The sequence below is a fragment of the Erpetoichthys calabaricus genome, chromosome 16 (assembly GCF_900747795.2).
Source record: "Erpetoichthys calabaricus chromosome 16, fErpCal1.3, whole genome shotgun sequence".
NCBI classification, from domain to species: Eukaryota; Metazoa; Chordata; class Cladistia; order Polypteriformes; family Polypteridae; genus Erpetoichthys; species Erpetoichthys calabaricus.
This window is the reverse complement of record NC_041409.2, coordinates 69,683,862-69,710,563: the sequence shown is the minus strand read 5'-3', so window position 1 is coordinate 69,710,563 and position 26,702 is coordinate 69,683,862. Positions and strand designations below refer to the sequence as shown.

The window sequence follows — 26,702 nt, the reverse complement described above, 5'->3', positions numbered from 1 at the left end:
TCTGTTATACGCTATTTAGGGATTTGTAAAAATAGTGTTACTATTTGTGATGTGCCACCTGTTGAAATGACAAATGCAATGCATTTTATTACTACAAGTGTCTGTGATGACATAGCAACTGAATAGACACACAACTACACAGATACACAGGCACTTGTTCTTTAATTAAGGCAGATGATGTATGGTCTGCATCGAGAGGTTTACTTACCTTGGCTGTGACATTTATGTGTCTGGTGTGTCTTCCTTTGAAGTCAGTAGATGGCTTGGGAAAGTATTGGGGGGTCATGGGGTGTGGAGCGCGCCCATTAACTCTGCAAAGGAAGAAGGTCCAAATCTTTCGATTCCTGGTGTTCCCTGTTTTGCTATGTGGTTGAGAGACATGGTTGCTATCCAGTGACCTGAGACGAAGACTGGACTCCTTCAGTGCTGTGTCTCTTTTAAGAATCCTTGGGCGCTGCTGATTTGACTTTGTGTCATGAGTGGTTGTTCACGGAGTCGCAAATGAGGTACATTGCCTGCATTGTGAAGGAGCATCAGTTACGACACTATGGCCATGTGGCGCGATTCCCTGAGGGTAATCCAGCTCACAGAATCCTCATTGTTGAGGTCCTGAGCAACTGGATCAGGCCAAGGGGATGCCCCCATAACACCTGGCTGCGGCAGATAGATGGCCATTTCCGGAGGGTGGGACTGGACCGTGTGTCTGCCTGGTGGGTGCCCCACTGGGATCCTGAACTGTTTTAGTTGTGTGGTGGGTGCGGCAATGTGCTGTGCCAGTTCATGCTCCCCAACCTGACCTGACATGACCTAATGATCTGTGTTGCCATTTTAGAATTAGCTGTTGATCATTAAGTGGAATATTTGAATAACCTAACAATAAAACATTACAATAGTCCATTCAGCTTGATATACATGAATGAACACTAGTTTTTCAAGGTCCTCCATATTTAGAAAACATCTTCATTTTGTAATATTCCTGAGACAGGGAAAGCAACTGTTAGACAGCTTGAACATGCGGTGAGTCAACGTGAAGTCCAGAGCTTCAAGCTTACATTTCTGGGTTGCAAGTCACAGTTTCCTCCCACATGCAGAGGCTCACTCAAGCAGACGACAACCTTGACAAATTCGGATGGTAGGCTTCAGGGTGTTTCATTGCACTGTTCTTCACTTTCACCGTAAAATATAAATGTCAAAGCGAAGATAGATGCTTTTGAAATCTGCACACTCCTTTTTTTTATCCTTGTGTGGTAGAGTTTTTGTAAAGGATGCTTTCAACAAACCCCTAGTGATCAACGATACAGCATTTCAAAAGTGCAATGATAGTACAACTACGGTTCTTTCCAATCAAGGAGCCACGTTCTAAATATCATGTTTTTGAGACTTGCAGATTTTATCATCAGAAAACCACCTCAATGCTGTGTTAGTTCATCAGAGAGCAGAATTTAATGAGGTCCAAGCCCTGCTATAGGAGGTCTGTTTCATTCTGCTCACCTCCACTTTGTTGAAATGTCAAAGGATGAAGTTACTTTTTATTAAAACAAGAAGTTTCTCTCCTTCTAAACTCTCTTGGCTGGCTGGTGGTTCACCAGGCTCAGTGAATCCTTAAATACTCTTCCTGTAACCGTTTCTAAATACACCCACTGTTGTATTCTTTTGTGTTACCGATTTTCTTTACCTACTGGGCTGACGTGTTCAGGAGGACACACAGGGAGTGCTAGTGAACAACACATTAGCAAGCAGTAGAGTGATGTAAATCATTTTTATTGGGATTAGCAAAAAAGGTCCAAATCATGAGCAGGGTTGTTACGTCGAGAAATCTTCCACAATCATTCAACACTTTGAAGAACACTAGTAATCTCACAAAAACAAAGCAAAAATGAGTTGGTTAGAAACACAAAAATTGGGTTCTGTGTGCAGTATGATTGTCATGCCTTGGGTGCCCACAGCCTTGGCACCTTCCATTGATCATCATGCACCAAGATCGACAAGAACAATGAGGACTCGATAAACAAGTCAGTGCCAAAAGTGCATTGTGTCTGATAAATAGTGTGGTGCAGATCTTCAAGTAACTAATCCATAAAAGAGTGCATATGGGAGATAAAATCAATTAATAAATAAATATACTGTATAAAAAAAGAATGTTAAAAGAAATCAAACACCGTGCAGTTAAAAGCCGGCTGCTTTGCATTCTCTTGTGCGAGCCTCAGTGTGTCTCTCTTTGTTGTCTCCCCTGCTTACCTAGTGGTTCTTTTCAGCGGGGCTGAAACACCACTGAGTGCAGTCAACCATTATTCAATATTTTTCCCAGCTACCTGAAATACTTACTGCTGGGACACCCAAAGCCCAACTCCGTTGTCTCACCACCAACTCAGGCATCTGTCGGACGATCCACAAAGCCAACAGCGGCCCCTGCTCTCTCAATTCACAACAGAAGCACCATTCCTCTCGCTCGCAGTGGGGCCTCCTGTCCACTGCACCAGCTCACACTCCCGATCCTCCTTTTTATTCTCACACATCTCTTGATTTTCCCCCAATTGTCTTTCTCTTGTGACCCTGATCTGTCCTACGCTGACTCCTGTTATACTCTCTGGGTGTCGGTGCTCCCCGTTAATGACCTTCAGAGTGTCAATGAGGAATGGCTGTGCTGATTGTGCTCGCACATTAACAAACAGTCAGACAATTTCCTTACTGCACACACCCGCCACGTCTTATTAAAAACTCTGCACCACCACGGACCCTTAACTCGCTTTACAACAATGATTCGTATGGTTCACAAATGATCATCAGATCTATAAAACATCTGGCAGTCTGCATGTAAATGACTCCCCAGCTGTTCAGTTCTAAATGGTTTCCTTTTTGGGGATCAAAGTACAGTAAGTGCTGCTCCACAGCAAGTTAGTTCGGGTTCATTAACTCAGAAACTTCCTGGAACGCGTCTAAGAAGAACCATGCAGGAGAGCCATCAATATCTGGTGATCTCCCAGTGCATTTACTGCTCAGAATAAAAGTAAGTTCATCTGTAATAAGCCTGGCCTCCTGAAATCTGCAGTCCCAACAAGTAACCTGTGGTAAACCTATGCTATCCAGAAAATGCTTAATCATGTTTGGACAGGGGCGGCACGGTGGCGCAGTGGGTAGCGCTGCTGCCTCGCAGTTGGGAGATCTGGGGACCTGGGTTCGATTCCCGGGTCCTCCCTGCGTGGAGTTTGCATGTTCTCCCCGTGTCTGCGTGGGTTTCCTCCGGGCGCTCCGGTTTCCTCCCACAGTCCAAAGACATGCAGGTTAGGTGGATTGGCGATTCTAAATTGGCCCTAGTGTGTGCTTGGTGTGTGGGTGTGTTTGTGTGTGTCCTGCGGTGGGTTGGCACCCTGCCCAGGATTGTTTCCTGCCTTGTGCCCTGTGTTGGCTGGGAATGGCTCCAGCAGACCCCCGTGACCCTGTGTTCGGATTCAGCGGGTTGGAAAATGGATGGATGGATGTTTGGACAGAAATATCTTCAATTTTCTCTAAATATTTTGCATGGAGATGTTTTGTCTTCAGTCCATCATAGAAACATAGATAGGAAAGGCACTACATGACAGATCAATAGACAGCTAGAAGGATATGAATGAAGTAATTAGGTTGATGGTTCGATGGCCACCTCCACCTCAATGTTTTTGAAGTTCTTTATCACTCGATCAAATTGTATTATGTGATATCATCTACTGTTGAATTCTGCTCTGTACTTGTAATATTTCTATTGCACTATTGTATTGAAGATTACTTGTGTTCTGTGCATTGTATTGTATTGACCCCCTTCTTTTTGACACCCTCTGCACGCCCAACCTACCTGGAAAGGGGTCTCTCCTTGAACTGCCTTTCCCAAGGTTTCTTCCATTTCTTTTCCTACACAGGCTTTTTTTGGGAGTTTTTCGGTGTCTTCTTAGAGAGTCAAGGCTGGGGGGGTCAAAAGGCAGGGCCTGTTAAAGCCCATTGCGGCACTTCTTGTGTGATTTTAGGCTATACAAAAATAAATGGCATTGTATTGTATTGTATTGTACTCGATGGGGTTTTAAAGCTGCAAATGTGCTGCCTGGGGAAAACAAAACAAAATTAGCCTTAATCCATAGAGTTTATCACTTCATCTGTGTAGAAATATGGAAGCAGTCGTGTGGTCTACGTGAGATTCAGAAGCTGCTTCAGATGCGAGTGTGAACAAAATGATGAGACGTGGCATGTATGGAATATCACAGAAACACTACATAGCATTAAGAACAGTTTATAGTTCTAATCTCAAATGCTCACTGATCACATTTGTAACTCACAGCATTTGGGGGCCCCGTCCCAATGGCAGACCACCTTGTACACTGTGGGCTGCACCCCTTTGGTGTCAGTAAATATCTCCGAGTTTTGATTCATTGCTGGGTGAACAAGCTGAGTCTTTCGGTGCAAAAGTCTGCCTTTAATTAAGGCCTCCTTTGATGAACCGACTCTCCCGTTGAGGTTTCATGAAGTTGGAGAAGTTGGACATGTACCCATATTGTTTGCCTTGGTATAAATTTTGTATTAAAAGGAGTTTATCGATTTTGTGGTCTTTAAAACACTTTGTTTTGTTATAGCTTAATTCTTTATTTGAATCAATTTGCTGTGCATTCTCAGCCTTGTTTCTAAATAAGGTAGAATGTTTTAAAGCCGACGGTTAACAATGAGCAGACAAGGCTAGGCAAAAGAATATCTCATGTAGTGGAGTAGCTCATTTATTTTTATTTATCTTTAAGTATACTTTATCACGTGATGAATTTATAAGTTACTAGCCGTTCCCCGCAGCTCCACCAACATAGCAGTGAAATAGGACAGTGAGGAGGACCCCGCCTGGCTCCCCACTCCTGACGTCACGCATTCCCCTCCCCTCGGCCTGGAGCCTCTGTCTCGGATTAGCACAAATATATTACACCTGCAAGCGAACTGTGATTCTCAGCGCGATGAGAGAAGTCACAAAATCAACCGGAATGTTCAAGAAAATTATAGAAAAAAAAGATCTTAATCTGTTAAGTAGTTCTCTCGTTCACTAGCTAAGCAGAGTTAAGGTACGCTCCGAGGGTGGCGCATGAGTGAGGAGGACCCCACACCCCTGGGAGTGCTGCGTGTCTCTCAGATTCATGCAAATAAATCAGTACCGCAAACAAACCATGATTCTTAGCACGATGAGAGAAGTCGCAAAATCAACTGGAATGTTCAATCAACTGCGGTGGGTTGGCACCCTGCCCGGGGTTTGTTTCCAGCCTTGCGCCCTGTGTTAGCTGGGATTGGCTCCAGCAGACCCCCGTGACCCTGTAGTTAGGAAAAAGCGGGTTGGATAATGGATGGATGGATGGATGGATGGATGTTCAATCAAATTATAGAAAAAAAAAATGATCTAAATCCGTTAAGTAGTTCCCTTGTGAAACGTTGGATTTTATATATAGAGAGATTATCTGGGGAAATGAGGGTTCAGTCTGCTCCATCAAGGAGTTGTGCATATTGTGCTTTTCTTTTAGTACATATTAATCAAACAAATGTTTGTGAAATACCTTTACAAAAGTAAAATATTGTGGAGTACTTTGGGTCAGTCAGTCAGTCATTGTCTAACCCTCTATATCCTAACATAGGGTAACGGGGGTCTGCTGCAGCTAACCCAGCCAGCACAGGGCACAAGGCAGGAACAAATCCTGGGCCAGCCTACCACAGAGTACTTTGGGTGCAATTGATAAATGAATGGGAATAGCAGGTTTATATTACGTGTTAGGCTTCTGCCATTGGAGGTAATGGTGACATTCCACTTAATTAATCCATATTTAGAGATATTTGACTAAAAATGCAATTATTGAAAATGAAATGTCTGCCAATGTTAAAGTTAGCAGGCTGCATATCATCCCGTCCGGACTAGTGTTTTTCGCGCAGTGTGACATGGCACAGTGGTGAGCTGTGGAAATAATAGCGTAATGTTCCTGGCTCTCGACCTGAGAGGGACAAACTCCACGGGTGGTCTGAGGAGGACAGGACTACCTGGAGAAGCTGCCCTAAAAGCAGCTCCGTGATCGTTATGTTGCGGACACAGCACTTCGACGAGTCTCTTGGCTGATGGAGTCCATCTGTCCTGGTGTGTGGTTGCCAGCGAATCTCTCAGGACCAGTGAACGGTGCCGCTGCTGTTATTCTGCGCCCGAGGCCAAACTTATTAGTGAGCCGTGCGGATGATCTGCGTCTCAAGCGAATGCCGGTCCTGCCAGTGTATAGAGGGCAAACGGGTTGTCTCTGAGGCAGAGTGGGGCGGGCAAATGGACGAAGCAGCTTGGAGATGCCAGCAAAGAGCTCACTAAGTGCCGTGTCTGCAAGCGCTGATCTCGGATTCGGAGCTCCTTTTTTTACCGCTTTCTCCAGTAGTCCCGCCCGTTCGGACAGTTGAGCACAGGTATCAGATCTAATGTGTTTCTGTTTAGTAAGATAGTGGTGTGCTGGGGAATGATTTTGGTTACAAAAAGTGTGCCACTACAGAAAATAGGCTGGGAAACACTGGTATGTACACTTAATACAGATTTTAGTGCTTTTTGTTTAATGTAGCCCTTTACTTAGAAGGCACATGCTTTTTCATACAAGCAGGGGCTTAAAATAAATTGAATGCTCTGGTGAAATTATTAAGCAGTTGTATGGTTCCCTTAAAATGATCTCCAGTGCCAGGCGGCTTATTAACCTAAAGGATTTACTGAGTTCGGCTCGTCTTCAGAAATCCGCTTATTTGTCTTGCAGCGCCATCTAGTGGCAAAGATTGTAATGAATGGAAGGCAAAAAAATAAACTGTGCTGTGCATAAAAAGCAAAAGCTGAGTGGCATTGGGGCAGGAGACAGTTGAAGTTCCTGCCCGGGTCACGACCTGTGCGGCGTTTGCAAGTTCTCCTTGTGTTCAGGTGGGGACTCTGACCCCCCAAACACGAGGTGGGTTGGGCTCTAGAATAACTGGCGACTCCATAGGCTACTGAGGCAAAGTCAGCTTAAGGTTCGACATTCCTTTCACATCCGCATCTCCGAAACACAAATCAAAATGTAATCAGAACAAACTCTTCATAAATCCACAGGCCGCAAATTCCTTTAGCTGCATTAAGCCCTTGGCTTATTTTATTTATGTGTGTAAAAATGAAATGAACCTTTAAAACTGCGCTTATTGGATTTACACTGCTATTTCATTTCTGGCCCGTTTTATTCCACAGCAAAACTGCTGTAAAGACGCCCACCTGTACAAGGCGAACTGCGATGCCAGTCAGTCCTGGGCTGGCTACATGTAGAAAATACAAAGGAACTGAAAAAAGTGAAGAGGCTGCAAAATAAAATGAAAAAATTGAAGGGTCAGATTTTAGACCTTTTCAATCGACCACACCATAAACTTTACAAAAATTCCAGACTGAGCAATCAATCATGTCTAATAGTGGCTCCCTCAAAAGGTATAGAAGGAGGCAGCAACCAGAAGTTATTTGCTGGAAATGTGTAGAAGAACAAATTAGAAATACAACTACCTATAATTATCAGGAACTAAGTAACACAAACACCTTCAATTTATGCAATATATATAACTGCTCAAATAAACACAATACCTGGATAAGAGGAATGAAAATCATGATGATGAAAATCTTCAAAAACCAAAATGAAAAACACAAAATTATTCGTATATAACATACATAACCTGCTACGCTCCAATGAAAAATTAGCAAACACAGAATCCGGAAAATCACAGAACGTAGGAGTCCAATGAAAAGAAGAAGTTTAGGTTGGAATAAAAACCTACAGACGCAGTGAGCACCCGGGACTGAACCCGAGAAGCGGCCCCTGCGCTCAGCTGGCTGGCGCTATATAACTAAGTACGCGCATCGATATGTTTTGCGATGGACTCAGGTTAGGCTTCGGCTTTCTGACACAGAATTACTGGAACTTAATTTTTTCCCCCTTTAGAAGTTTTATTACCACATGCAAGTTTGAAAATAGATTTTAAAATATTTACACCAAAATCACAATAAGCAGGTGTTAGCGTAGTGCGTCTCTAATGGCTGCTAACAGAAAAGCAAATAATAACCAAGGCTTGGTTAGTCGTGATCCGGTTTAAGATCACCATTGCCTGGCACTTTTGATTTTCCCCGATTGTCGTGCTGATCTCACACCGCATTTACTCACCAAAGCGGCAGCACCGTCTGAACTGGAGAGCGCCGTTGTGTGTTAAATTTGTAATGTTGTTGGCGACCCATAGAGGGGGTTAGAGGGCTATGAATTGTAACGATTGTGACGTTTGTGCAGTTTGAAGTCAGGACGACGAAACGTTTTATAAAACAAGTGTCACATAAGCATTCTGGCCGGCAGAGGGGAGTCCAGCAGTGGGTTACTGTCGGCGAGGAGTTTATGCATTCTCCCTGTATGTGTGTGTTCATGGGTGTTGTACGTACAGCCCTACAAAAGTGTGTTTTATGCCGAGTGTGAGGCACACCTGTGTGTACCCTGTGATGGACTGTTGCCCCCAGGCTGAGCTATGTACTCAAAAGACCCTGAACTGGTTACATTTACCTTCCCAACATATTATGTCTCTCTTAAAAGGGACCAGTTTTATATTACAATTATTAATTCATTAACATATTTAACAAGGAAACAAGTTATAAGATACTTGCTACTTGTGGCAGGAGCCTCAGTCGCTGAAGGACAGACCAACAGACAAACAAAGGGGCTGAAGCTGTACCACTAACTCCTCCATCTCCCTTCATCTCTATTCACTCCATGTGCACTCAGGAATAGACCAACATCTGCTTAACAAAAGGAGAATGAAAGGCTGGAAATCTAAATAACAAAGAAAAAGATGAGCACAGTGGCACGTGGCACTAATTTGGGGCTCGCTGTTGCCAGGCTGCTTACTCCATTTATCAGGGCAGCTGGGTTCAAATTTGGGCCTGGAGATACCAACCGTTGCCATGGAGAGGGAAGCTCTCAATAAATGGGCCTTGGCCACGGAGCAGGAGGGCCTGGCACTAGAGAGCAGCTGTAGTCACCTCAAAGGGGCATCCAACCTTATGCTCACTAGGCATCAAATAAGACTTGTATTTTAGCGAAATCTAATACTCATGGCTGAAATGTAGCATTTCCTTTAAAACTGGCCAGTATACATTGAAAGTGAACTTGGTGTCCATTAAACCAAGATGTGGTCACTGATACACTCACTTTGACCTTTTCTACATCTTTCTCTTTTATCGTTATCAGTGTCTAGTTGGCAGCTGTAGGAGACAAAAAGCGTTCAAGCAGAGGATCTGGAGGGCAGGCAGATCTTCGGACTAAGTAACCATGATGTTGTAGGTCCAAAATAATACGAATCATATTACAAGCAGGGTTTCAGCATCTGTCATTTTGCGTTATGTGGTGCTTCATGACTAATTAGGATTCTCTCCATCTGTCTGTAAATGTTCCTTCCTTAATGGAATCCTTTTGGAACTCTTGCCCATAAGGAGGTTGTGTGCTGGACATAAGGTTTTTATTTTAATATACAGTATATAAAAATTCTCATTTCTCTAAAATGTTGGCATTATACTAGCAGGGATTCCATGCCCAGCCTGGACACCGTAATGATAGAAAATAGATGGATGGGGAAGGTTGTCGGTACATTTCCTGGTCAGAAGGCCATAGTAAAAGAAGAGAGGATGTCTGCTTTCTCAGGTCATATGTTCTTCTGATACACTGGGTGGCAGCCATTCCCTGGCAGAACACTCCCATATGTACACTTGCAGGGCATAGTGGAACCGTAGAAGCTGTAGTCCAGATTGTCAGCACTGTTTGGGTACTGGGGTGCCATTAAGGGGAGCTGCAGGGAAGTGCTGTCCATATTTGGGGGTGACAGAAAGGCATTTATTTATTATGTTGTATGAAATTATTAGAAACCTGTTAAGGTGTTGTTATTAAATAAAATACATTTATTTTAACTGTGTTTGTGCAGTTGTGCCTATTGTTTGGGGCTTACTGGTACGCCCTATAGTCCACTATATGTGTATATATCCATCCATCCATCCATCCATTTTCCAACCCGCTGAATCCGAACACAGGGTCACGGGGGTCTGCTGGAGCCAATCCCAGCCAACATAGGGCACAAGGTAGGAACCAATCCTGGGCAGGGCGCCAACCCACTGCAGTATGTGTATATATATATATATATATATATATATATATATATATATATATATATATATACATAGATATAAAATATACTAGCTGTGTAAGCCTGTGCTGTAAAAATCCCGGCGTCCTAGAAACTATTGAAATTGTCAGAAAAAAAACTGAAATGTAGAGATGTCAGGTAATTGAAAGGAGCTACTCTGGGCATCTCTCTCTCCTAGGAGGATTTGTTTTGTTGACGTACTCGCATCGCTTGTGCATTAGTGACAAGAGGAAAAGTAAAAGGGATACCGTTTTGCCGATGTTAACAGTTAAGCGACTTTGTCTTTCTTCTGAGGTTTCATTTTGCTGACGTGCTGCCCCACTTGTGTTATTAGCGACTAAGCGAGTTTTCTGTTTCCTCGGATGTGGAGCCCTTACCCCGACTCCACCTCTCACTTCTGGGCCAGACAGACACACACACTTCCACGCGTAGACGTTTACATATACGATATATATATTGTGGACACCAGCAGGCATACCGCTCCCCAAACCCTGGACACAACAGACACCGTGCCCAAGTCCAACACACAACATACCTTTATTCAACTGTGGGAAACGCTTTTGACTTGTTTCCCACTGTAGAAGAGTACAGTATAGCACCAATACACTATTCTTCTCTATCTCTCTCTCTTTCTCCTTTCTCTTCTCCACTTCCACTCCTCCTCGCAGGCTTCATCCACCTCCTCCCAACTCTGGCCCCTTTTATAGAGCACCCAGAAGTACTCCAGGTGTTCCATGATGATACAATTGGCAAAAAGTGATCTAACGTAGACAGTCTACCCATGTGTGTGATATTCCATATGATCTCTTCTGTCTCTGAATGCTTTTGGAGATGCATAACCATGTGTTTAATATCAATCACAAAGAGCATTGGTGATAATGTTCCCCATGGCAAAGTTCTACATTCTAACCCAAAATAGTTTGAATTAATATTATCTTTTTGCACTGGAGTTTGTGAACTAGTGTAAAGAATTGTAAAACGATGTAGATATATTAGGGCCAAACTCAAATCTGGACAATACAGTAAAAGTATACTGTAAATCTCCATTCAGCTCTTCCAATGGCTTTTAAGACTTTAAGACCTCTGGAGGTTCCGTTTCTACGGGAGAATTTATTACATTGAATGTGCTTCAAAGTTTAAACATCAAATATTTGTCTTTAATAAATCCAGTTGGATCTCAGAGGAAAGGACTTCCTCTGTTCTTTTTTGCTAAAACTTTGGCCAGGATCTTAGCATCATTATTCTGAGGTGAAATTCATCTGTATGATACACATTGTAACAAGCGTTTATTTGTAATTGACACCTGACCTCATCTGTTTGGTAGAATTTGAATATTGCTAATTATAATAATGGCACTAACTTAGTTAAACATTTCATAAAATTCCACTCAGTAGCTGTAATTGTATTCCAAACGTTGTAATTGTTGTGCTAAAATCCTAACGGCCATTTCTCTGTTGACATAATGGAGGTGGCGTGACATGACACATCAGCTCTTCTGTTTCTTTTGTAGTTGAAATATTCAATAGGATTGTAGAGTGCCTCAGTTGGTCATCTGGCATATTAAAGACCAGTTATAGAACTCCCGGTAACCAGCACTGATGCTTTTCTGCTGTTTATTTGTCAATGTATCCATTTTTTTATTTTTTATGTTATTAGGAGATCATTTGTCTGGCTTCAGTGTTTCCCAGAGTGAAAAAAAATCAGCTTGTTTGGAGATGAAGTCCTCATCAGTCCTCATCATTAATGGTTTAAGCTGCAAGTTGTGACTGAGGTTTTTCCAAAATGAGAGAAGCATGATTAGTGATAACAATAGTGTCAAATTAGCAAAATGTAATGGACAGTCATGAGTATTTGGCAATAAAAAATAATTCTTGAGTACAGGATCTATGATGTATCGGCAAAAGAAACAATATTTTCTTAAATTTGATGTAAAAGTCAAAGTTAGCAAGATTATGGCTCTTAATAAACAGTGGAATTACTGCCACAGTCTTAAATGTTACACACACATTTGCTGCGGACCAAAGTCTGGATTTACGATACAATGAAAGCCCCCAGCCATTATAACAGCATGAGGCCTAATACTGGGAATTACTGCAGGTACCAACTAAACAAGCAAACGGATTGTATTCCAAGTTTGGATGCTCACTTCACCTCGTTGCCATCATTTAAAATGGTCATATTGTGACAGCAAGTGTGTTGGCACCGTCTAAACATGTGACTGGCAGCAAACTCCATTGCCACAAACAAAAAAACTATATTCAGATACCTCAGATAGCACAACATCACAGACCACATGAACATATTATTTACTCCTTATTGTTCACACGTTTCTGGAGAGAATGTACAATATATCAAAATGATCTCTTGAATGTGACAATAGAATTCTCAACAGGTGAAATTCCAGCAAAGTGCACCCTGTGCTGAGTTTCCTAAAACTTACACACTCTTTAATGTGCTCTTCCACTAGATGTTTGCTACTTTTTGTTTTGTCTTTTTTCTCTCATTGATCAGGAAAACAGATCGACACCACTGATTTAGCAGTTTTTACCTCTCAAGATTGCCCAGGCTATCTGCAGTTTGTCACTGAGCCAGACTGGCCATTACTGCACTGTTACATCCCAGTTTTTTCCTTAAGGTGGCCCTTCTTTATAGATGGATAAACACCCAGGATGTCATATTTTCTCTTTTAGTAAAAGTAGTGACTTTCTAATAGCAAATCTTTCATGAGCTCAGGATCCTTGTGTCATTGTGTCCACATCTTTAACAAAATCAGATCACCTCCTGGTCAGCCATCTCCTGGGTAAAGAGCTCTAGCACCTTGTGGCCTCCATCTTTAAGTCTTACTTTGTCTTCATTAACATCTTTTGTAGAGTCGTGTCTTCTCTAGTCTTGACCACTGTCATCCTTCACAAAGGTGTAATCTCCTTCTGATCATCCCCTAAAGAAACCAGTCTCCTCTTCGCCTCTCGTGTCCTCTTTATGCTCATTTCATTCCATGTCATATATTTTCAATGTTTATAGCTAATGTTGATACATCAATACTCTCCCTCCATCTCCTTATGGTCCTCCCTGATCCTCCTATCTAACACAGAGTCACACCTCCTCCTCCTCCTCTTCCTCCTGGTTGTCATTTGTCAATATTTCAGCCTCCATTTCTAAAGTTGAACGTCATAAAAAGTATGAAACTTTTCACTACGTTGAGTAGCAGGTTACTTGTATCTCAGAAAATGTTACGATTGCCGTAGATGAGTATAAGTTTAATTTAAAATCTAAAACAAATTAAAGGCTGTTTTTCTATCTGCAGGGTAAGTTGTGTTTGTGTGTTTTCAGTGTGTCCCTCAGGGGGCGTATCAGAGGCCCAAATCCCAGACACAGTCCCTACAGACACAGATCTTGGGTGCAAATAAGTATTTATTTTCAGCAACACCTTCACACAGACTTTAATCCACACAGTTTCTCTTTACTTTTTCTGTCTCTGTCTCCAACAAATCCTCCCAGCCAAGCATTGCCTTCCTCTCTTTCCAACTCCAGCTCCCTGGGTGATGAGGAGTGGCTACCTTTATCCTGCACCTGGGAGTACTTCTGGTATCACCACAATGCACCCAGGATGCACTTCTGGGTTGGCTGAAACCTCATTAAAATAACTAATCATTTTCCCTGCAGCTCTCACGAAACCCAGTAGGGCTACCCACTGGGACTACAGCTCCCATGCAGCCCTAGGGATGTACATACAGGGAGTCTGCCAGAGGGATACTGCCATCTGTTGTCCTGTCAGAACAGGAGGCAGCTTCTCTCCATCCTTCCATTAAAAAAGGGTGACACCAGATATTTCAAGACAGCATCTCCAAACCTCCATAATCTGTGTCACAAAAGATGGAACCAATAACAACAACATGGAACTCAAGGCAGAAACCAATGGTGGACAGGGCGTCAGTTTTTCAAAGTTATTTAAAGTTTTGTTTTACTGTGATGCCAATGTAAGTGAAGATTTGTAGAAACTAGAAGTGCTCCCCAGACAAAGACATTTTCCAGCCCAGACAAAATCACACAAACTGGTGGGCACAGGACAAAAACAGACATCCAAAGAAAACTGTAATCCAATTGTCCAATGAAGAGTTGAAACAAAAAGACACCTGATGATTTTTTGGCTCCCTTTTAAAAGTTGAGCTTCTTCTTGTTTCTCGTGGCAATTGCTAAAGCTGCCCAATGATGCAGTACTCCTGGGACTGCTGGGACTTGCAGTCCATTTAAGTAGCACTGCTGGGATTAATACAGTGCACCAAAATACAGCATTGCCTTCAGTTTTCAGCAATAGGTCACAAAACCTACAAAATAACTTCCATTAAATTATTGATGACAAATCCACGAATTGCAAGGACAGATCTGTATTACTGTTTGATGAACATGCTAGTCATTCGTCAGTAAAAGCAACAGTGTTATTCCATCATTTACACTCATGCTACCTGCACACTGGTTTATTCTCTCAACTATATATATATATATATATATATATATATATATAGAGAGAGAGAGAGAGAGAGAGAGAGAGAGAGAGATATGAGACCTTTTTATCCTGGGACAAGACAAGACTTTTTCAGAGAGATAATTTCAAGTCCCATGAGACGAGACTTTTTGCCAAGAGATTTAACCACACCTGGGGCCGAAAATAAAAGACAAAGAGTAGAAGACAAAGTAGAACGTCATAAAGAGGTTCAAAAACGTTGGCGCGATACACATGCAGAGCAGATTAGAGATAATGAAAGTACTAAAATTCAAAAGTCTCAAAAAACTGCGTTAGCACAAATAAACGGAAATTATTACTCGGTGAGATAACGGAACAATGAAAAGAGATTAAATATATGGATATAGGTGATATGACAGAAGTATGTAGATATTGTTTGGTTTTAAAGTTTGAGTTGGAGACTTGTAGATCATCTAATTTGTGTCGCCATCAGGGAAAAGTAGTGTTTCTTCCCAATGAAGAGGCGTATCCACGAGAATTAAAAGATTTGTTATTTGGTGAAAGTGAAATCCACGAACACTACAGGCAAAATATCCGAATCTACAATAATTTTTTCACGTTCACATCATTCACTGCTCAAAACGTAGATTTACACGATTCAGGACGCAACATAGAATCAAAAAGAGTTAAAACAATTGGACGTATTAGAAATTCTACAGCTAATAATGGATACAAATCCATATGTCCAAAAGTATCGCACTTTACACGAAATTTATCTGAAAAACACAGACAAAGAAGTTTTCTTAGATTTCTATATGAATCCAAAAGATTACACTTGCATATATAATAAACCAACATGTGACGAATTGTCAGGGATAATAGTTTTGAAAAATGAATATATCAAAGACAGAGTTGATATTCATGTTTATCCAAAAGCACAGCACGATTTGTCACAAGCGGCATTTCTACAGGAAATGACTAGCGCGTAGGGCCTTCACGGGGGTTGACAAGCAAAGCAAGCAAGAGGCAGAGCCCTCTAATCCCTATATATATAATATCCAACATCTGTCTGCATGTCTGTCCGTTTTTCACGAGAGAACTGCCGAACGTTTTTTTCTAGAATTTGCTTGAACATTCCGGTTGATTTCGTGACTTTTCTCATCACACTAAGAATCATAGTTCACTTGCAGGAGCGATATATATGCACTAATCCGAGGCTGCAGGCCGAGGGGAAGGGGAAGCGTGATATCAGGAGTGGGGAGCCAGGCAGGGTCCTCCATATATATATATATATATATATATACACTGTATACTAGCCGTCCCTCATGGCTCCACTTGCATAGTAGTGAAACAGGACAAACTTTACAAATCAATAAACAAAAAGGTATCGCTAGCTAGGCGGAGGCAAGGTAGACTCCAAAATGCAGAGGTAGACTGACTCCCCACTCCTGATGTCACTCTTTCCCCTCCCCTCAGCCCGCAACCTCCGTCTAGGATTAGCGCGAATATATTGGTGAGAGGAATTGTGGAGAAGAATTGGATTGTGAAGAGAGAAACCTGTGCTTTTGTTAACTTGGAGAGGTATTGTGTATTTTGGATGAATAAACCATCCGTTATTTGAACCCGAGACTCTGTGGGTGTTCATGTTGGGGTTTGGGGCTTGCTGGCGTCCCCGGTTTCCTTCATAAGAGTAATCAGCCAATCAGAGTGATCCAGCTTTTTGTGACACACACCATGTAGGGGTCTTAGCTTTTTTAAACTTGATGAGTTGGGCTTTGATTATGTGTGAAAGAAAAAAATACAATTTGCAGAGAAGACAGCATAGCTGGAAGATTCACCTGGATGTGTATGCATTTTATTTTGTCGTTTTTATTTAACTTAACACCAAATTCTAAAGTCTTCTTATTCCATCTGAGCGGTCCATGGCAAATACTTGTTTATTGTCTTTCTGTTAAGAGTTAGTGGGTGAACTACTAAAAACAAACCCCATTTTGAACACACGGCCACAATAGTTATTGCTGCTGCTGCCTCACAGCTTAATTCTGAGCCTGGTTTCTCTCTGTGTGGAGTTTGTATGTTCTCCCCATATCAGCATGGCATTTCCTCTGGGTGGTCTGCTTTTTCTCCCCCATATCAAAGACTTGCATGTTAAGTTAAATCACCCCAAATTGTCTGATATTAAGTTTGGGTGACTCTCCTCAACAATGAATGAGGACCCCATTGAGGGTATCTACCCGGTGAGAAAGACTTTGAGTCCACCAAGCAGGTACAGAGAAGAAATTAAAAAAAAAATTCTCCTGGAAAAGAAGTTTTTTGTGTGCTTTGAATACTTTTTTAGGAGTTCAGTTTGTAGAATCATTTGAGAGTCTTTTTTTTTTAAATGCAGTGCTCTGACATTAACTGAAAATGGTTTCGATGGAAGTAGTGGGCTCACTTAGTGAGGATGAGCTGTGCCAACTAAAGACTTAACTTGTCATATTAGTGAGAACGGAGAGATCAGGGCTTGTAATAGTCTGGCCAAATGTACAAATTGTATTCAAAGCTGTCCAATTTCAATAACCCAGGGATAACGTGCATAAGATTATGAGAAAACAAATGAAATCTTTGTGTGTGAAGGACCCCCAATATTTTGATTTGCCTGTAACTTGCATATCTTATTAAAGTCATTGTGTAAGCAGACGACTCCATTCCTGTTTCTGAAAGTTCTGGATGAGCTCAGTGTAGGCTTCATGCTGTATCTACAGTATTTGGTAAGCTTAAATTATATTAAGGAAATTTAATTTGCAAAACTGTATTCACTGCAAAATCAAGTCATCCCATATGTACACTTTAGCTTATAACAGGTTCCCAGTCCAAACTATTTTCAAATGGAGGATTCGATACAGTAGTGAAGCACTAGAGCTGCATATATATCATTACTTACATCTCAGTCTGTTCACAGTAAATTCCTTACAATTTAGAATAACAAATCATGAAATATTAATAAAAACTTCTGAGAGGCAGTGCACCTGTGAGGACCATCTTTGCTAAGTTTCTACCTGTGGCTAATTCTACATGAACAAATCGAGTGCAGAAACAGAAAATCAAGATGTCAGGATAACAATGGAGGTCAGTTAAACCAAGATTAATACACTTCTTACAATCAAACCCTGCCACACAGTGGTCCTCCTTCTAGGACACCGAGCATTTCAAAAGGGAATACGTATTTCTTCAGACCCTTGAGGATAACATGGTTACCATGGAATTGCTTTGTTGTTTGGATTGTATGTGCAAGCAGGGATAGAATAAAGTGCAGGTGCGGTCACTACATAAGTTCCCCAGGGGGACACATTTTGGCCGCAAACCAAACTTTCACTGCCTAAACTCACTGAGGGCAGCCGCTTTGCATACCTGTTCCAAGTTCCAAAAATGCCTCCTAGGGGGGGCTTCCCTAATAAAGCACATGTGCGGTCACTAAATGAAGCTCCCCAGGGAGAAAATGTCTGTAACAAAACAAAGCCTACCGTCTTCTCCTATATACTGTAAAGGAGAATCTCTGCAAGATTTGGCAGAGAGAGGTTCGAAAGTGCGGATTTGCATAACAGACTAGCACACTTTCAGTTTTATATATTTGAAATATGTGATCATGGCTGCTGGTGTGATGTGGCAGAACAGTCGTTCGCACTGCTGCTTCACAGTTCCTGGGCCTTTATCTCTGCATGTGTTGAGCTGGCACATTCTCCCCGTGTCTGTGTAGATTTTCCCCATGTTATTTTTCCCCACATTTCCAAGGACATGTAGCTTGGTGGAATGGGGACTCTACATTGAACCAATATGAGTGAGTGTGAGTTCATACTTGAGTGTGCTCCATGATGGACTGGTGTGCTGTACAGGCTTGGTTATCATCTGGCACTCAAAGTTGCTGGTCCAGTAGCTCCCCTCAACCCAGAACTGAATGATTGTGTTAGAAAATTGATGCTTGTGGATGACATGGTGATGCAAAGAATGGCTTTGTTTTGAACACTCAGGTTTCTACCCACAATTGAAAAGTATGCTGCCCAGGGCCTATTAGTGTGGGACAGTGTGAGTGTCACCTGCAGGGAGCTGACGTTCTGTCCAGGGAAAATTCCTATCTTGTACTCAGTGCTTCAAAGATCTGCTCCAAGTGCACTAAAGAAATCAGCTTCAATTGGTACGCACCATCATCTGTAAACTTGGTCTTGTGTCATGCTTATACTGTATGTGTTATGGACACCAGGAGGCACTCCAACTCCCCAAACACCCAATTCAAGCAGGCTCAGACACAAGTTAAAGGGTCTTTTATTGTGGGAAACTCTTCCCTATAAGCATTTCCCACCACCACAGCCACAAATTCAATAAAGCGCAGTATAGCACAACCCTTTTCTTCATTTCTGTCACTGGTCACTGCCTCCCCCACACAAGCATTGTCCTCCTCCCGACTTGTCAATGTGAGCCAGACAGCTCCTTTTAACTAGCAACCGGGAGTGCTCCAGGTGACGTGAAGCTCCGGCCCTGAAGTACTTCTGGGTGAAGTTGAAGTAGAGACTCCCAAATCCCACAGTTCCTGCTGGCGACCCCCACGAGATCAAACAGGGCTGTCCCCCAGAACTACAATACCCAGTATGCCCTGTGGGCACCCATGTGGGGATCCCAGCCTGTGTTCACTGCCATCTAGCGTTCTGGAGGAGGCAGTGCCCTAAAGAAGCTGTCTCCCCATGTCCTTCTGACATTGCCCTCACAGTATTCAATAAACATTTATATTTCATTATGAAATATAAAAACACACCTGCTCAGCATTGGGGCGTAAACAATAAGATTACAAAACCAGTCAACTCTTTTCTGTTTATTATTAATAAAATACAATTGAAGCTCTGAATTTCATCCACTCAGTAAAATCTCCCAGATCAGCTTAAGATGCACACACACACAGACAGAGAACCAACTGATCCAGCAGCACACTTGCCGTTTTTGTTGTAGACAGTAGTGCTGAAGTAGGTTTCTGCCAGAGCGATGCGGCTTGTCACATACCCCTCCGCCCACACAGTCTTTCATGCCTTGATACGGCACAGTCCCTCATATGGCAGGCAGTGGAATTCAGCACAGCAGTGTCAGTGAATATCTCACAAAGTTCAAAAGGGAGCCAGGACCGAGACCCTTGGTATTAAAATGAGAGCAGACTGCTTGGCCAGGCTCAGGAGTTGTACGTGTGGATAACACTTTACAGTAGAAGCTGGTTAACTCTATCTGTTAATAAGTTACTGCTGCTTAACACGCCTGGAAGAGAAAAGCTTTCTTTTTTCCTTAATAAGACTTATAAAACATCAAAGCCAATACTTTAGATGGAGTTAGTTATGTGTATCTATCTGTTAGTTATTGCTAACTAATAAAATCTTATGAATCCTTGTAGATTTGTTTGGTATCAGTACAACTTACAAAGCACCCATGAAAGTACTTTAGAATAAGCAGCCATTCCACCTGCACTTCAGAACAAGTAATCCACCTGAGGCTATGCATGTTTGGGCCAGGCCAGTACTTGGATGGGAGACCATCTAGGAAAGCTTAGGTTGCTGCTGGAAGAAGTGTTGGTGAGGACAGCAGGGGACACTTACCCTGTGGTCTGTGTGCTGATCCCAAGGCCCCAGTGCAGTGATGACGAGAACACTGTGCTGAAAAAAAATGGTGCCATCCTTCAGATGAGATGTAAAACCAAGGTGCCTGATACTCTGTGGTCAAAGAAGACCCCTGGGCATCCTTTGAAAAGATCAGGGTGTATCCCAATGTCCTGACTAGATTGCCCACTATGGCCTCACCCATTCTGCAAGCTTCCAAATCATCTCTTGTTTCTAATTAGCCATTTCTGTCACCCCTTCACCGGGTAATAGCTGTTGCGTGGTGAGCATACTGGTGCAAGAATGGCTACCTTTGCATCGTCCAGGTGGATGCTGCCTATTGGTGGTGGTTGAAATAGCAACCTACTATCTATATGAAGTAGCTTTGAGTAGCTAGTAAAGCTCTATATAAATGTAACTATTATTATTATTATTATTTACCTATGTGGCTAGCACAGTGGCACAATGGTAGCACTACTACCTTGCAGTAAGGAGACCTGGGTTCACATCCTGGGTCCTCCCAGTGTGGAGTTTGCATGAATTTTCTCTGGGTGCCCCAATTTGCTCCCACGGTCAAAAGATGTGTGTTAAGCGAATCAGTGATACTGGCACCCTATCTGGGGTTGGTGCCTTCCTTGGTGTGTTACGCTGGCTGGGATGGGCTCCAGCCCCATGACCCTCATCTGGATTAAGCGGGTCAGAAAATGACATGACATGATTATTTACGTATACTGTATGTATCTATCAAGAGTAGGAATTCCTGTAGTACTAGGGTGTTGTTCCATGTTAGCTATTATGGATGGAATGAGAAGTCAAGCAAAATGACACCTTTTATTGGCTAACTAAAAAGATTACAATATGCAAGCTTTCCAGGCAACTCAGGCCCCTTCTTCAGGCAAGATGTAACCCAGGCTTGTGAAAGCTTGCATATTGTAATCTTTTTAGTTAGCCAATAAAAGGTTTAGGAATACCTACATTTATAAATCAGGCACTTACTGCTTCCTTCCAAGAACATAAGAAAAGCTTTTTTAGAAATAGGTGACTAAGCGAATCTTAAAAACTACTCGTATGTGTGTGTATGCCGAGGGGTTGCAGCCACTAGAAAAATTATGCTGGGTGAAAATTTAAGCTTTAATGGGTTGTTTTAAATGGGCGCTTGGGACATTAAAGGGTATAATGACTTAACTTTTCTCTTTTCAAAATGATAGTGGTGGATCCCAAACACTAAAGAGTACCTGAGACAGCGTCACAGAAGAGAAAGAGTTCAAAATGGAATCATGTGGCAGAAACTGTCGAAATTTTAAAGGGCTTTTCTTAAATTTGGCACGCAACCTTGCTTTCCCATCACTCCGTCCGGCTTCAGCAGCGAACACAAGTAACGGTATCAGAAGCTGTTTAGGTCATCAGAAGACGATGGGGAGGGAACGGGGGAGGAAGTTTGGCAGTTAGCATCGTCATTATCTGGGCCGGATAAAGTCTCCGAATTTCATTGACAACACAACTGCAAAGCGCCACTTGGAGAGGAGGGTGCGTATGTGCGTGTGTGCGTGCAAGAGCAAGCGGAGATACGCCGCACACTCAGCTTGCAGCATCAGTTTCCCAGGGAGACATCAGAAGCTGTGCGCGATCCAGGGAGAGGGAGACAAGCATCCCAGATAAAAAAGCCGACCCGAACAGTAAACGGGAAAGTGCAGTGCGACAGGAGGCGGAGAGAGTCAGCAAGAGTGAGGGTGGGGGGTTAGCTTCAGATACAGGGATGCAGCAGGTCTCCCGAGCTCCGGCCAGCCTGAAAAGTATCCGGCAGTCCTTCCAGCCTCCGAACAGCAGCCGCAAGGAGTCCGGCATCCCACACATAGGATCATGAAGAAGCATTCGGCCAGAGTAGCACCGCTGCGCTCGTATAGCGCCTCCGTGCGAACTTGTGACGACTCTGAAGGTAAGGCGGGGAGCCAAGGGAGAAGAAGGAGGGAGGAGGAGAAGGAAGGGGGGCAGAACAAGACGCCCGCTGGCACGGTCCCCGGGGTGGAGGAAACGCCAGAGCTATTCTGACGAAGCGCATACTCCAGCAGTCTGAGATATCACGCTTTAATGCTTATCCCGAGCTGCGCTGTTTTTACTAATTATTAGAGAAATTACGGTCGAAGGGAAGGGCCTGGGGAGAAGTGGGAAAGCAGTGGGGAAGTGGGTGTGCAATTTTCCTTTTTAAGCAGGATCTTCTATGTCAGTGATCTGTGGGTGCATGAATTAAAAACTTTAGGAATAGGGTGTGTTTTCTGATTGCGGCTTTTTCTGCAGGCTCAGAAAGGTGGTCCCCTGTACTTAATGAAAAGTGTGTGCATTGACAGAAACTTGCTGTTTGAGAAAAAAGGCCATGATCCCAAACATCACCTACATATCCACGCACCGCTCCCTCTCTTTTCTGGGTGACAGTGGAAAGAATATCAGGTGCACAGCCTTTGTAAAAATCAAGTATAAAGAAAATCCACTGGAATTAAAAGAAACAAAAGAATAAAAACACACACACACACTCCTCACTCTTGAGAGTAAAGGTGCCAGTGTGGTTTTTCGATGCCATAGGTGAACCATTTTTGGTTATAAAAAGTCCCATCCACATGAAGGTCCCAGAAGGAACCTTTACTTATTAAGATCCATAACACGCTCCACACAGATAACAGATTAGTGAAATAGGAAAGGATCGGGATTTTAAAAAGGACTCTGGCTGCATACAATCACAAAGGCCAAGTCCAGGTTTCTGCTGGTACTGCCAGTGTTCTACTAGGTTGCCTGTAAAACATGAAAGATTTCAGTTTTTTTCTACATATTTAGAAGTTTTTCAAAGAATCAACTTCACCTGCAAATAACTCTTCCCAGCATGCAGTGGTGCCTTGTTAAACAACAGAACCCCACAACCAAGTAAAGAGCCCTAAAGTGCAATTAAAGAACCCGAGTGCACCAGATCAGCAGCCTCTCTAACATTTACATTTATTTCTTCATATTTTTATAAGGGAGACACAATGTTTGCCTTTTCTGCCTTACTGCTACAAAGACCATTTTATTTTATAAGCCCCATCATTGTCTTTGTGGAGTCGGCACATTCTTATTAACACAGTTTTTCTTAAGGTAGCCATTTGTGATACCTACATTTTTATTACTCTTTAATTTAATATTGTTTTTGTATCAGTATGCTGCTGCGGGAGTATGTGAATTTCCCCTTGGGATTAATAAAGTATCTATCTATCTATCTATCTATCTATCTATCTATCTATCTATCTATCTATCTATCTATCTATCTATCTATCTATCTATCTAACTTACAAATGACATGCATGTTAGTGTGGGTGTGTGCTCATAAATGTACTCTGTGATTTAATAATGTCTGTCAAGATATGTATTGGCTTCCTATTAGGGTAAAACATCATCCTATCCATCCACATTCACCAGAGGTCATCCACTGAATGAGACCAGTTAACCTGGGATAGAATTCCACATCAACATAAGGACAGCTTTGAGATAGTTTCTCAATCAGGATTCAGACCCCGAAGTACAGAGCTGTGAAAAAAAAGAAGCATGGGGTGTTTATGTAAATCCACTTAGAAGGCACTAATGAAGAAATTATCTCCATAGTGAGATTAGATAATTCATAGAGAAATTATCTCCATAGTGAGATTAGATAATTCTTCAAGAGTTGCATGGAGTATGACCAGCAAAGGTGAGGATTGAACTGAAAACCTCACATCTCCAGGAGTTTGGGTTTGAATCTTGTCATTGTAGTGAAGTCTGCATGTTCTCTTTGGGGTCTGCATGGGCTTTTCCTCCTGGGGCTCCACATTCTAAAGCCGTGTACTTTAGGTTAATTGTTGGCACAGCGTTTGTGGTTGTGGGTATTGTGAAGGGTTTGCACCCTCTCTAGAGTTTGTGCTTGCCTTGTCTGCAATCTTAACCCCATGACCGACAAATGAAAAATGGAATGGCATGCTTAACGAATGGATGAATTATGTCCATAACTATGACTACTAAATCATATAGTCTATATAAGCTGCCAAGTTCGAGTGTGCTGGCAAGTTAAGTGACATTCAGTCACATAATTTAAAAAGGAGTGAACTGGTAATATTGTAATTTAATTTTACAACACAAACCGTATGCAGGAAATATGATCCGGAGGCTAATAAGGCAGTGAGTGAGCCAGCTAAACAGGAGTTTACAAGGATGTACCTCTGCAAAAGGAAAACTGCATAAAATATAAAAAGAGTTAGAATTTGATTCTTCAGCAGTCAAGACTAGGGGCTTACCTGAGTAAGACCCAACATTTAAACTTTCTGACTTTCTCCTTATTTCTCTTTCTGGAATGAACTTCAGCCTGAAGGATGGTTTCAGCTCGTGCTTTGAGTTCAGTGCCTTAGTCACTCTGACATAATATCAGCAGGCCTTGTTTTGGCTTTCACTAAAAATGTGTTGAACAAAATTGTTATTTGAATCCTGATTACATAAGTTACAAATACTTTTTTATAAAGTCCACACTTACTAACAGCATCTCTCAATGATCTGCTGTGATGTTTTTGAACTTCTATACAGTTTACTCTTTCTTCATAGTGAATGCAAAAAGAAAACGTTCCATTTTGTTTTATAGCTGACTCTCTATGCCTACCTTCCTAATGCTGACTCTGCTTTTAATGTCAATAAAATTGACTTTATTGTTCTATTTTCTAACCTGATGACTGGACAGCAAACAGTGGTAGCCATAGGGATTTGGGAATTGGACTTTAAACCACGAATATGTCCTCTCAATTCCTGCTCCCCAGGTTGAGCTGCCTGTGCTCCAGTTGTATATACGGTATATGTACATGCAGAATATCTCCTGATTTTAGTTTGGCTAAATATATCTGTCAAATATGCAGTTTACAACAACAGAAATATCCAGTGTCTCTGTTTCCTAGTCAATGATTTCTGCCATCTTCGGTACCACGTGTTACTTTATATGTAGTTTATATTTTTAGTTTGCTCTGCAAAGTTGTGGCGATTGCTATTCAAGGTTCTGTATGAAGTAAAAAACGTTTGAAATCTGTGAGACAATCCACTAGTCTGCCTATAAATATGACTTGGTCTAAGGATTTGTTTATAGTAATCACAAGTCATTTTTTAAATATCAGTCTATTAAATAGATTTCATCTTTATGATTCTTTTTATTTTTACTCCAAGCAGTGAGCCATGCTCATAACTCTGTGCTCGTCACTATAATATTAACATATTTTTGTTTAGCAGCCTTTAAACTTTTACAGATGTACAAGACACCAGGACTCTGTCTGATGGTAGGTTTAGGTAGCTATAAGCACAGGAGGTCTCTGAAGTTTCTGGAACTGTGTACCTGTTCACCAGCCATTTCATCCATCAGTATCATTGAGCCAAGGCCCTGTCCATGTGCCTCTGAAATTGTTTATCATATTAATATCGTATCATTTACCTCTGACTACAAACATAACATCAGGTCATGTCATTTGCAGAAATTCTCAAATGATTCTGCACTTATGGGGTGTATTGATAACACGGAAGAGAGAGAGGAGAGGAGTCAGGTGGAAAAGTTTGTTTCTTTGTGCAAAGAGAATTGCCTGCATCTTAACATCAGCAAAACCAAGGAACTGGTTATTGACTTTCACTGCACCAAAGAGCTTCAATGTCTGGTCACTACTTGAGGAGTGGATGTAGTGGTGGTCCACTCCTACAAGTACGTGCAGCTCCATATTAATGATAGGTTGGACTGGTCTCAGAACCCAGAGTGACTATATATAAGAAAGGGAAGAACAGACTCTCTTTTTTTCCATGGGAGACTGTGTTCCTTTAATGTGGGAAAAGACCTCTTTCACATCTTCTATAAGTCTGTGATGGCCAGTGTGATTTTCTATGCTGCGGTGTGCTAGGCTGGTAACAAGCTAATTAAAAGGGCAGGCTCAGGTATAGGACACACTCTGGACCCCCTGGAAGTCTTAGCAAAGGAGTGAATTAAAAATAAAACTGAGTGCCATTATGAACAATGCTGCACATCCTCTCCCTGACACCCTAACACTGAGAACTTTCTGGCAACAAATTATTCAGAAGTGTGCTAAGAAACACACCTTTATACCAACAGCAATATGTCTGTATAATGCCTCACTCGGACTGGGACGGTCAAGTCAGAACTTTTCTTTTTAATTTTCTTGCTTTATACTCATTCTGGTGTGTGTTCAGACCAAAGTGTGTGTGTCTATTTCTTTATTTGCTTATCTACCTTTTATGTACTCATTTATTTAAACAGCTTCTGCAAAAAGCCAGATTTCCCCCTGGTGACAAATAAAATTCTATCTATCTATCTATCTATCTATCTATCTATCTATCTATCTATCTATCTATGTATTTTGAAAAGACAGTGACTCTGTTTTCATGCATTCATTCTTCATTCATATGTTTGT

The 26,702-nt window shown here is 42.0% G+C and overlaps 1 protein-coding gene across 3 annotated transcripts in view; it reads left to right on the top strand.

The window, feature by feature from the left end:
• The window catches only part of slc35f4 (solute carrier family 35 member F4), a 99,454-nt gene that overhangs the window by 27,015 nt on the left and 45,737 nt on the right, over positions 1–26,702 (top strand). The window contains exon 1 of one of the 3 annotated variants that reach the window (XM_051919844.1): positions 21,772–22,198. The exons of the other annotated variants lie outside the window; for them this stretch is intronic. Coding sequence (XP_051775804.1) covers positions 22,123–22,198 — 76 coding nt within the window. The 5' untranslated portion in view covers positions 21,772–22,122. Of the gene's footprint in view, positions 1–21,771; positions 22,199–26,702 lie in introns of those variants that run through there. 3 annotated transcript variants of the gene reach the window in all.